Source organism: Camarhynchus parvulus, chromosome Z (assembly GCF_901933205.1).
Source record: "Camarhynchus parvulus chromosome Z, STF_HiC, whole genome shotgun sequence".
NCBI classification, from domain to species: domain Eukaryota; kingdom Metazoa; phylum Chordata; class Aves; order Passeriformes; family Thraupidae; genus Camarhynchus; species Camarhynchus parvulus.
Window position 1 is genome coordinate 53,130,571 of NC_044601.1, and position 12,850 is coordinate 53,143,420.

At 35.4% G+C, this 12,850-nt stretch overlaps 1 protein-coding gene across 1 annotated transcript in view; it reads right to left on the minus strand.

The window, feature by feature from the left end:
- The window catches only part of MTREX (Mtr4 exosome RNA helicase), a 44,424-nt gene that overhangs the window by 23,043 nt on the left and 8,531 nt on the right, over positions 1–12,850 (minus strand). Inside the window, exons 9-15 of the mRNA XM_030969095.1 lie at positions 12,364–12,462; positions 11,485–11,587; positions 11,213–11,344; positions 9,951–10,030; positions 9,194–9,304; positions 8,444–8,545; positions 6,969–7,094 (exon numbers count right to left, since the gene is read on the minus strand). Coding sequence (XP_030824955.1) covers positions 6,969–7,094; positions 8,444–8,545; positions 9,194–9,304; positions 9,951–10,030; positions 11,213–11,344; positions 11,485–11,587; positions 12,364–12,462 — 753 coding nt within the window. The remainder of the gene's footprint in view (positions 1–6,968; positions 7,095–8,443; positions 8,546–9,193; positions 9,305–9,950; positions 10,031–11,212; positions 11,345–11,484; positions 11,588–12,363; positions 12,463–12,850) is intronic.

Below are 12,850 nucleotides of genomic sequence, written 5' to 3' on the forward strand. Positions count from 1 at the left end.
CTTTGCAAGCTTTTCCATCTCTCTGGATGACAATTGCCTGGATAAAGAGAACAGTCTGCATATATCAACTAAAGTTCTCAGAAATCAATGATCCCCTTTGCACGTGCAACCACTTCTCATAAAATTTTAAGCTAACTTAACAGAAGCACCCTTTCAAGTTTTCTGAGTTTTGGGTTATTAGATATATGCAAGAGAATGATTGGATTAAGCTGATAATGTTAAAAATCAGAAAATCAGGAACATAATAATAAACAATTCGCTACAAAAATAATTTAGTCAAAAGCTAAAAAAAGTACAAGAATGTGAAAACTATAGCTGCTATACAGCGTTCCCTGTTTAGCTGCCAATAATTTCAGAATCAATCCTCCTCTTAACACAACCAAACAATCCAACAGGGGATTCTGTACTTACTGGTATAACCATTTCTTGCCCACATAAACAAGAAAGATAAGGATTGGGATGAAGATCAGTGTATGGAATTGATACAAACAGTATTTTTTCCTTTTTTTTTTTTACTGTTAAGACTTGGAAGCCCTGTCTAACTAGAGATGTGAGAGCTGTGATTGCTGCATAATGGCATCTAGTGTTGAGCAAGGCATACATTTGGTAAGAGTTACTCCTTCTGTTATCACTTACAGACGGAAAAAAATATTTATATTTTTAAATTTGTTCCCATGAAGACAGAGGAACAAATTCTCCACATAACATTCTTGTTCTCCGGCCTGTCATGGGAACATCAAATGGCAAATACTGTCTGAAACAAATTAATTTGCAAAGCAAAATAAAGTATCTTTCACAATGATGAAATTAAATACAATATAGGACATAATTTACACCATTTTGGTCCAGTGACAGTTTCATTTGCTTATCAATGTTTCCAGAAACACACAGAATCAATGAGTTTCCAGAAAGCAAATAACAAAAACACTTTACAGAAAGAGCAAAGAACAGAACAAACTGGTAATAACTAAAAGATCTTTCCCTGTTTTTTTGTCATAAGGGGAAAATAGGTAGACTTAGACATCTGTAACAGTCACCATCACAAATTTCAATTAAAACACTTATTAAATAGAAATTAAAGTGACTGCTTGACATGTCTGTAAGACACAGAAACACCTCTTGTGAAATAGCAACATGCTTTTCTCCATATATCAGTAATAAAATAATCACACAAATATTCAGTCTCTCTCAGAATTATAAAAAAACCCTATGCAGTTACACTGATAGCAGAATTACCCTGAGGCACATTAGCACAACTGTAAAATCAATAAAAAAGTCTTCTGTGAGTTTGTTTTCAAAAGACAGTGGTACATGGCTATTTTAAGCACAAATTTATTACCAATCCAGCTCACTGCTTTGCCCCAAAAGCAGTTACACCAGGACAAACAGAAGCCACTGTGGGTGGCAAAATACTGCTCCAGCAAGCTTTGCTGGTGAAAATACCTCAGAGGCATTCAACAAATGCTCCAGCTGTAACAAGAGACTTAAAAAGAAAACAATATAACTCTGTTTCTCTCGCCTCCAAATACTACCTTCTCAAGTTAGTTTTGAATGATGGAATTTTTTAGTCATTTACCCTCTCTAACACAGAAGGCTACTGTTGTAGCCATTGTTAGTTTTACTTCAGGATGGTAACTCCAAGTTGTTGTCTTCTTGTTTTTCGAAAAAGCAAATAGTATCTCTATCTTCAAGAATAAACTAGCTGACATCCTCAACAGATTTGCCACTGTAGGTATCAGGACAGTGACATATTTATTTTATGACACTTTACAATTTCAGTAAATATGCAGTATGTTTTAACTTAAAGGAAAAGTGTTCCCTAGCAAAGACAACCTACTTCTATAAAATGTTAGTATCAAGTTAAATTTTAAAAAGTACCTTCTCATCTGTTCATCTCAAACCTATCCTTTTTGTTTTAAGGCTACGAAGGCAAAGAAAAAAATCTAGTTTAGCCAAAATGAATTCACATTTGCAGTGATGAGTTTACCAAAGTAAATTTTCCAAAAATCTGGAGAAAAACTGCTTTCCACAGACTGAACTAATAAAACTTGAAGTATTTTGTGGTATTAAAGCAGCAACCACAATTAATAAATAAAACCTATTAGCTTAGCGCTACAGGATCTTGAAAACCCTGAGGTGAAGTTCAAGAATGACAAACCATTTTGCACACCATTTGATGCACCTCATTTTCCTACATTTTAGTTGCAAACATCAGCAAGAACAGCTATTTGCTGTTCTGTACCATCTGCTGGCTTGCATAATCATATACAAAACTGCGACCCGGCTCACAAAGGTGTTTGATTGTCCATTTCCCTGATCTCTGTGATTTCATGCTAGAATCTTGTTGACTTTAAGGTGATTTAAAATTAAGGTTAGACTTAAATACCTTCCTGAATCAAAGCCTGGAAAATTCCTGCAATGCATGCTTCATAAGGATAAGAAAAGGTTGGCAGTTTACAGTAAAAACAATTACTTCACATTAAAATTATTTTTTATCTAAATACATTTTACAAAGTAACTTAAATACTTGTTTCATTGTGATTCTCATCCATGTCACAACTTCAGAAGAATATTTTACTGTCCTCAAGCCACTAGTAACAATCTATTACTTTAGATTTCGCAGTGTCTTTTCCAACAAGTATTAGTGCCTACCTCCAGGTGAACTATTTCTCTCCTGATGTAGGATTTGGTAAATTTCTCAACTCCTGAGGCATTTTTTTTCCCCCTTGAAGTAACTTCTGCGTCAAACCAAAGCACCATAGCACAACTAAATGACATGCTAAGCTGATGTTTGCAGAGAAAACTATTGAACTGTCTGAATTGATGTTGAGCTCATTTGCCTGGTACAATAAAACAATTTAAGAATTAAAATAAAATGCAATGAGACTTCTAATACAGCAGCATACAGGCCAAATAAGGCCAGTATAGCCAGCTCTATAAAATGAAGGTCCTGCCAAGGAACTAGATGTAGCTAGTGGAGTATCTCCTACAGCTTGGCACTTTATGTTCCATAGACAAAAGACAAGAAAGCATATTAAAGTATTCTTTACCTTGGCAGACAAATGCATTCCTGTACTACAAACAGTGTAGCCAGCAGGGCTGGGGAAAGGACAGGCGCCGATAAGGTCACACCTCAGAGTCCTGTGCTCAGTTCTGAGCCCCTCACCTCAAAAAGGATTTTGAAGTGCTTGACCATGTCCAGAGAAGGACATCAAGGCTCATGCAGCATCTAGAGATTATGCCTTATGGGAAGCACCTGAGGGAGTTGGGGGTGTTTATCCTCAAGAAGTGGAGGCTCAGGGGAATCCTCATTGCCCTCTACAACTGCCTGAAAGGAGACTGTTAGTAAGGTGAGGTCCAGTATCTTCTACTGTGCCTACAGGGAGGAGACCCAAGGAAACGGCCTTAAACTGAGACAGAGTACGTTCAGATTAGATATTAGAAACAATTTTTTTCACTGTTAGGGTGGTCAGGCACTGGAACAGGTTGCCCAGGGAGGTGGTGAAATCACCATCCCTGGAGGTGTTTTAGAGGTATATGGATCTGGCTCTGGGTAATATGGTTTAGTAGTTTAGGGTTTGCACTGGTAAATGCTGGGTTGACAGTTGGACGTGGTGATCTTAAAGGTCTCTTGCAACCTTGATGATTCTATGTTTTCTTTGAATTTTTCAGTCCATCTTTCTCTTCCTGCGATAAGGTAAGTGGATGCAATGCACTGATAGGCTCAAATTCAAAGTTCAAAAACCTACTTGCGTACAACATTTTCAGAGTACAATCATCCATTCTGGTAACATGATTAGAGATTATGTTAGAATCTTATGCTCAAGATTTTTGTCTTTTAGAGACATAACAAATTACCACTGCAACTCTCTCTGTAGGAACGCATCCTTGTACCATGGCCAAGTTCCAGCTGGAGAGATGCTGCGCTGGTTTCAAAGGCTATCTTGCATCAAGACTTCCTACCTAAACTAACACAATAACTTCCTACGTAAACAGCTTTTAAGTAAGAAAAAGTAGATTTTAAGAAAGGAAACAAACAAAAAAAATTCCAATAGAATACTTCTTAGTATCATGCAAATGTACAATTATAATTTACCATCTTCAGAAAGCTGCATCAATAGTCTTGTAAGCATTTGAGTTTACAGATTCATGCAAGTCACCAGTTTACTAACTATTCAGTGGTCAATTACATGCTAAGAATAAACAAAGCTACTTACACTGCAGAAGACAAATGTACATTACTGAGTTTAAGAAATATTTACAAAACTTGCTTGGTAAGAACTCCATCTAAGAATGGAATGCTGAATCTAAGTCTGGTATATTGTACACAATGTCGCAATGAACAGTGCCACAGCCAAGCAGCACAGCTGCAGCAACGCTGCTGGTACCAAGTCGCTCGAAGCTCTCACTTCACCCACCACAGCAGGAGGCAGCTGACTACAGGATTCCTAGATGTTTTGCTCTAGTGTTCAGGAAACGGTTTGGATCAGACACCCCCACATTAGGGTTGAAGAGCTATGACAAAAATGTTCTATGTAAATGTTCTGTCCTTCTCAAGAAGGCTAATTTACTTCTTCTGGAGTTCTTCCTATAAATCTTTAGCTTATCCTGAAAGCAGAATACTACCACTAGGCACGACCACGATCTTACTACCAACAAATACCATCAGTAAGGAAAATCTGAGACATACTTAATGATGACTATGAATTGTACATATTATGTAAATATAATGTATATTATGTAACTTTTATCCTGTATTGATTTTCTTGGCCTGTTTGACATGGAATTTCCTCTACGTGTTTTGTATTTAAGAATGAAAATAAGAAGGGGCTTTTTGTGCGGTACTGCTCATTTCATATAAGCTTACTTTTACTGCCTATATAGCAATTGGCTAAATAGTTACAGAAGCTACAGAAACATCAATATCTTCATTTTAGCCACTTCTGAACTTTTTCAGAAAATTCTAAAAGTCAGTCTTTGCTTACAAGTGAAGTAGCGTCAAAAATGAATGAAATACATTAATTCATTTAGATCAGTGGAGAAGAAGCAAAATCTAACATAGCAAAAGTGATTATTTTTCCCATTTATTTCCTTATAATTCAAAAGGAGGAAAAATCAAAGGTCTTGTAGTTTCAATGAAGGAAATATTCTTTACTGTTTCCTTAAAATCTAGACAAAAACTGCAATGATAGTATCAAAATAAAGTAAGTGATCTACTCTGTCTTCCTCTATCTTAACTCATTCAGATCAAGTTCTATAGTTCTCAAACTACTGATTTTCAAACTTTAAAAAAACCCCACGTTCTGAATGGGTGAGCTTATAATCTCTTAAAGTATGGAGATAAATACTTGAAATACCATTTTTTCTTAAGCAATTAACAATTATTTCCTATAAATTAACCTTTTTTGGGGACTTTTTATAAATGTTATTAATAAAGATTCTCTTTTGCTTCTCTCATTTTGTATATTCTCTTTCTTTTTCAGCTAAAAGTAAGTATGACACAAAATTACATCTGTTTTCTTCAACAGCCTTAAAAATGACAAAAACACAGTTAAAAAACTTAGTCTTCATACATCTCAGAGACGTGCACATGCATTAAGAGTGCATGTGAAGAAATAAATGTATGTACAGTCCACTGACAAAACACAAATTAAATCAAAATAAGAAATTAACACAAAAACTTAAGGCTACCATACCATGAATATTTCTAAAATTCATTTTACTGATTTCTGAGTAGTTAGCCATAATGCAGCATTCATGAAAATTCTGACTTTAAGGAGGTAATACTGCCTTCTTGATGTACAGAAGGTACATGTAATGATGTAATGTACATATTTTCAGATATACTATAATATGGATTAACAGGTAGCGCTGACAGATGAAAACACACAACAAAGAATCCACACTGGCATAATTAACAGCAGCCATGTAGGTACTTTTCCCCTTGTTCTTAATTTGCCTGAAAAAAACCACTGGCATCTCCTTTTTTTGGCAACAACTCTATGCCTTTTGTTAGCATAACTTGATGATGACTTGAGATGATTCCCACAATTTATACTAAGTCTAGTAATACTGTAAATGATGTTTTAACACAAATGACCTGCTACTTGCACCAAGGCTACAAGCTCCTAAATAGAGTGCAGTGTAACTCCCCGAGTTTTTAAATTTTAGCATGTCTGCAAAATTAATGTAAGCAGCCTAAGACAGGCAACTCACACAACAGATATTTCTTTGTGGTTATTTTTGCCACAGAATTTAAATAGAAGCATAATGAGTACAGTTTTTCATATTCAAATTATAAAGCAAGAAAAAACACATTATTAGTGTGATAATCTGTAACAACTCCCATTACAGTTTCTGGAAGTCCTGTAATTTAATGCCCATCTCAACCCTGAGTGATTTTTTCAACCTCTTAATTTTCAAACTTCAATATTTTCTGCAAGAACTGTCAATTTCTCCAAAGCTGATTTTCGCACACTGACAGCCACTTCACTCTTCTTTATTCTATGTACCTCATTTTTGCATGACCTGGTCCATTTCATCTATCACACCGACAGTCCATTAACAAAGTTTTATTTCAACACAGAATCAAATAATTTAGTAAGTCCTATGAAAGCTAAAAACTTTTCTTAGTTCACCATAACCCTTAAACTGATGGCAGTCAGCAAGAAACAGAATACTACAGTAGTAGTCCTATCACTAAGAAGACAGCAGAGTTCTGTTTGTCCTGCCTGATAGCCCTTTTGTTCAAAGGATGATACTACTTTTGTAGAAATAAGGATAATATTGGTCTTTTGACTTTGTTTCACAATACAAACTCCTATGAGAATTCACTAAAAGCTACTTTTAGGAGTTGTCATCTTCTACCTGCATGATCTTCTTGTCTCAGGTGAATAATTTTCCACATAACGTTACTCAAGTGAGCATAATCTTCTGGAAGAACAGAAACAAAACAATGTCTCTCCTACCTTCAAAAGTTGCTTGCCAATGGTTGGACTCATTTTTTCATCCACCATAAGAATTACTATTCCTCTGTCGTCCATACCTCGGCGTCCTGCGCGACCTGACATTTGAATGTATTCACCTGAGGATATCTACAATAAAATGAGAAAAAGAAATTAACCAACATAAAGAAAATAGCAGGAACTCATACTGTGCTGATTACAATTACACAGTAAGTGACATGATGTACAACAAGAAGAGTTATCTAAGTTCTCAAACAGTTATCACAGATTGACTTCATTAGTCGTATGTACCATGAAACAACAATATAAATCCATGACTACGACCAATGTAAGCCAGCAGTAAAAGCTAACTAATACTCTTATAGCTTGGTATCCTGGGGCACCATTTTTAATGAGCACAAAAACCATTTTACTAATGTCTTTTATAATGGTAGGTTGCTGAGCATGGTGGAGATACAAGAGATCTTCAACATACTGATAATGCATCTCAATCGTCTTCAAATAACGCATCATTTCATTCAGGTTATTCAAGAGTAACATTAATACATGATACTTGCTAAAGGAGTATTTTTATGCCTCCTACCTGTGAAATCTAAGAGTTCATAAACAACTGGGACATGGACAAGAAGCAACTACAACTGATTACCTATGTCTCAGCAAGTTATGAAACAAGGGCTTTGTCATCTGCGGAACTGCATTCTCAACGACTCCCCAAGTTTCACCTTAGGTCAGATTTTAAAAATTACTTAAGCAAACTGTGCTAACTAAGTTCAGAAGTTCCACATTTCTTCTATCTCAAAGCAAACCCATTCTTACTTACAGACATACAATAAAATGAATAGTGAAACTGAACACCCTAAATTAAGATTGAAGGAATGTTTACTTCATAACTTGCATAGGTAAAGTCAATTATCCTGTTCACAACAATTTTCCCACCTTTGAGGGATGAGCCTTGGCTCTTACAAAGCTTTGCTACAATGACTTGCAAGGCCTCATTTTTATTTTAGGTAAACCACACACTCAGTTTTAATGTCTAAAATTTTATAATTATGCAAAAAGTCCTGCTGTAAGAAAACAATACTCTTCCAACGTCAATGACCTCTTTTCTTGAGTCTGTCAAAATCAGTGATCATTATGATAGGACAAGAAGCCCATTTATTCTTCAGAGTTCTCTGATACAGAATAAAATATCTGGGTATCACAGTTTTGGAAAAGGTGTGCAGAAGTCCTAGAATAATCCAATGACTGCTGCTAACCTGTATTTAATTCCCTTTTGATGTATCTATTAAACAATCTCATAGATAATCTGAGGAACCTTCTCTTCTGAAATCTGTGTATTAACTATGAATGGATGAGACACAAAGATTTTGAAAGAAAAAGTATTTTCTACTAAATTGAGGTGAACACATTAAGAGTGAATTTAATCCTAATAAGGTTTAAATAATTCAGTTTTTCTACAGAATCTCTCTATCACTTACCCATCGGAAATCTTTTCCATCAAATTTACTGGCACTTGTAAACAGCACAGTTCTGGCTGGCATATTAATTCCCATAGCAAAAGTCTCTGTTGCAAATAAGGCCTAAATAAACAGACTGAAGTTAAGCAAGCAAAAAAAGAGGATCTCAAGCAAACATGAAAATAGTCAGAGATTACTACACAAAACCTCTCTGGATTTTAATATATCTGTGCAGTCAATACAGGGAACACAGTAATACTCAATACTTAAAAATTGGACCAAAACCATCTTTTTGCCTTTCCTTATTTCTCCTGGGAAAGTAAAAAAACTAAATAGATGGGTCCATGTGAAAAACTCAGAAAGAAAACATAATGGAGTGCAAATTATATTAATCAATAATAGTAATTAATTTCAATATTCAAGTTTGCAAGAAGAAAACAGGAGTTAGCTATCCAAAAAAAACACCACAATGTTCACCTAAGGTTACATTTTTCTGAGTATTTGTCCTTAGTACAACCAACAATTAGCTTGGTAAATGTCCACAGTCATTTACAGGAGAAAGATGTAACATAAAATAGTTGAAGAAAATATTTAAGTTAGACACTGAAAGTTCAAATACTTGTAAATAAAAGCTAGAACACTTAAAAATACAGCTGCAATTGCAAGATTTCCACTGTAATACTAGCATATACCCTGAGCTAAGGCACACTTGGATTTTCAGGATTACCAGCCTCATATTCACAACAAACTACAGAAGGACTTGAACAATACCTTTATTAGGCCCTCCGAGAAAAGGATTTCTATGGTTTCTTTTAAGATAGGAAGCAAACCACCATGATGAATACCAATTCCTCGCTTCAGAAGGGGAAGCACATGTTCAACCTGGGAAGAAAGATACAGAGGACCAGCAAACAAATTTTAGCACTTGTTACTAAAAGTTGTATGGAAAGCCTCAACACTGCCTTTGCATTCATGTAATTCACTATTCCCCAGTTTAAAATAAAATAACTACCCCTTCAATCTTGTAATATTCTGCTTAGAAACTTGTATTTTTCCACTGTAAAGATGGGAAAACATCACTACGCATAGGCATTATACAATAAATGAGATTGGAGATGCATCAACGCAACGCAACTTTTTGGAAGCCTCAGCAACCAACAAACAGATAAGTGCATACAGCACTTCCACTTGAAATATTTTCAGACTTTTTTAACCCAGGTCTACCTCTTTACAAACTCTCATGTTTATTTCAACATAATTGGAAAAAATGAAACAAGGGGTAAGAACTCCACTGCTAATTCTGACATACATAATCTGCTGGAATTACAAGTGGAAGGAATCCTTATCACCTCCTTCATAATGACAAAAAGCAATCCAGGAGATACTAAAACCTGGGGAGACTAACGAGATTATCCAGTTTTATAATTTCTGTACCACCTACACAACACCCACAACTTTACAAGTTGCAGAAAACAGGACAGCAGCAATTCAGCTCTATTCAAAAGAATCCTTTCCAAACTCTACTCACCTGAGGAAGCTTTTTGTCTTCATCTGAGAGACAATCAATTGCATTATTGAAGACTTCTTCAACCATTTTTTTTTCTTCATCTAAGAAGGCAATTTGTAAGTTGTTACAAAATGCAGAAGGCTAATACCAGATGTAAATAAAGTGGTACCACATTCTAATTTTTACATAAGTGTACAGTAAAAATTGAATGGAATACTGTGAAGTCTACACAAAACCACCCACACTTGGTCAGGCAATCAAGACTTCAATAAGCCTAGAGCAGTCAGATGGTAACCAAAAGCAGAAGATCAGGAAAAAGAAAAGTAGACCAAACCTTTTAGAACAGTCCAAACATCAGCCACCTCAAAGCCTGGGATTTAACAGTCTTATGTGCTCCCTATTTCTTAAACCTGCCCTATTCCTCTTCTACCTACTAATCCCTGTCTGCATGGACATAGAAGCTCTTTCCTGTTAACTCTTAGAAGTTTATACCCTTACCACTAAGTAGTACGAATATCAAGAATATACACTCAAAGGCGTGCTTCTGAAGAAAACATGAAAATGCACCTCTGCATTTACACGCATCTTTAAATTTTCTGACAGAAACACCTGCATTATTCTGCCACACCAAAACAAAATGTGCAAAGATTGGACCAAATAAGCAGGCAAGAACCTTGAACAGCTCACAAACATGAAACAGTACAACAAATTTACAAACAAATTCCTTATTTTTGTTAAAATTCTAGATTTCCAAGAAGCACTGAGTGGAAACTTATTTGCAAAGCTTGGTCTTAGCCAAGATTAAAAAAATCATCTTTGTTTACATTCTGGTTTTTACTTTGAGAAGCAAGGGGAAGAAGGAAATAAAGAAAACTGGAATGCATTGTCGAGAAAGAACAGACTAGTGGTTTGTTATAGTTGTTTGGACTTTGCAAGTATATTATTTTTCTAATGAATGTTACATGAAAATTTTGGGAAATACTTTTTTATGATCAGTCTTCTCCCACTACAGACAGAATCTTCTAGGAATTCTGGTGTTATTATTACGATAAATGGCACACTGGAGCAAGAAATAGAGTTTAAAATCGAAGGACAGTCTGACCCTGTGATGACCAAGTACTCTGTGCACCAATACCTTCCTACTGAATACAGCTCAAGGCACCAGCATAAAAATTGAAAAAAGCGTATTTTCCTTTTGGTTTTACACAAAATGTTCAACAGGAAAAGTAGTATTTCACACCAAACTGAATCTGTGAATAGAATTTGATTGGATTTATCTGTACCTGTATTGAAATCTAACTTTGTCATCTGAAGTGCATAGGCTTCACAGTCTTTCTTACTGAAGCTGAAAATAATCACAGGTTGGAAATTCCTTTCCATGATCATCTTCACAATCTTAAAAACATTTGAAGGACCTGCAGAAAGATTACATTAATTTAAATTAAATTTTACAACAAAAAGTATCTTACGGAGTAATTGAGGCACAAGCACAACTTGCATAGAACTTTGAAAAAAATTCGTACCAAAAATTACCTCAGAATGGGTTCAAACTCACCTTTTGTTCCTCCTTTCCTTCCTTTCTGATCCCCTTTTGCTAAGTCTCCTGCATCTCTAAGCACTTGCATAGCTGTGTTAAAATTATCTTCTCTGAAATCTCCCTAGACATAAAACACAAACTTTGTAAATAGCTACTTACACAGCCCACTTAAAAATACTTAGTGCTTTGCCCAGCCAGCACCATTACCCCACATATACACAGGTAAGAGGACAAAAACAATGCATAAGGTATTAAAAGAGTTTACTATGCCAGTGTCACAGCTCAGAACTGCACTGGTGTGTCTCTGAAGCCAGTGCTCATTGTTCTATCCACCACTCTACATGCCATGCTGAATGGCACAGTACTAAAACTGACTTTTAGGAATGTCCACACAAAACTACACTGCCCAATGAAGGCATATCTTCAAATGCAGCACTACTGTCTGCAGCATTAGTAACTGCTGAGTGAGCTAATGATAAATCTTAAGCAAGATTTTAGTTCAAAAACACCTAAAGAAATGAAAATATTTTGTCCCTCAACTAAAGCCAAATTTACATGACACTATGTTTTCTTTTGAGTGAGAAACAGTACAAGGAACTTCAACTACTTTGCAGATTTACAGAAAGCAGTATGAATTACAGAAAACAAACAAGGATGTGGGCACTTAAGACATCTCAGGGAAGTATTACTCAGCTGATTGCATGACATTAGATAATAAAACCAATTTCTTGTGTAAGACTCCAAAAATCTAAAAGCAATTCAGAGATCACCATTACTCACTTGTACTTAATTTTAACAAAAACATCCTTTATACAGCCTATCCAAATTCTGCAAGAGCTCAAGCTTTTCACTGTTAAGTGAAGAAAACAATCTTTCAGAAAACTGAGCATTCCTTACATTTTCATCAACAACCAGATGGAGTCCATCTCCTCCTGCTGGAAATATATAATGCTGCAGTGGAGTAGGTCGATAGTCAGTGTAAATCACATGGCAAGGCTATAAAGAAAGAATTCACATAAATATTTCATAATTGCACTGTAATATCACTTGCATGATGAAAAATGCAATACCTTACTATTAAAATACAATCTCCCAAAAACCATAAAGCAAGGCTTTCAGAAACTAAGATAACAAATTTTCTTACTTGAATATGGATTTTGTACTAATGACATTGCTTAAGAAAATGAAAGTTTGCAAATGTTTTAGAACACAAGTTGGCTACAAAAATTTCTCATGAACACAAAAAGTAAAGACAGTATTTCCTTCAGCATTACTATGCAGACTTGAATTATTAACATCTTCTAAAATCAAAGGAAAACCTGTTAATCTGTATTTTGTAGAAAAAGCCTGAAGCATTATTGAAACACCTAGGAAAGGTTCACAG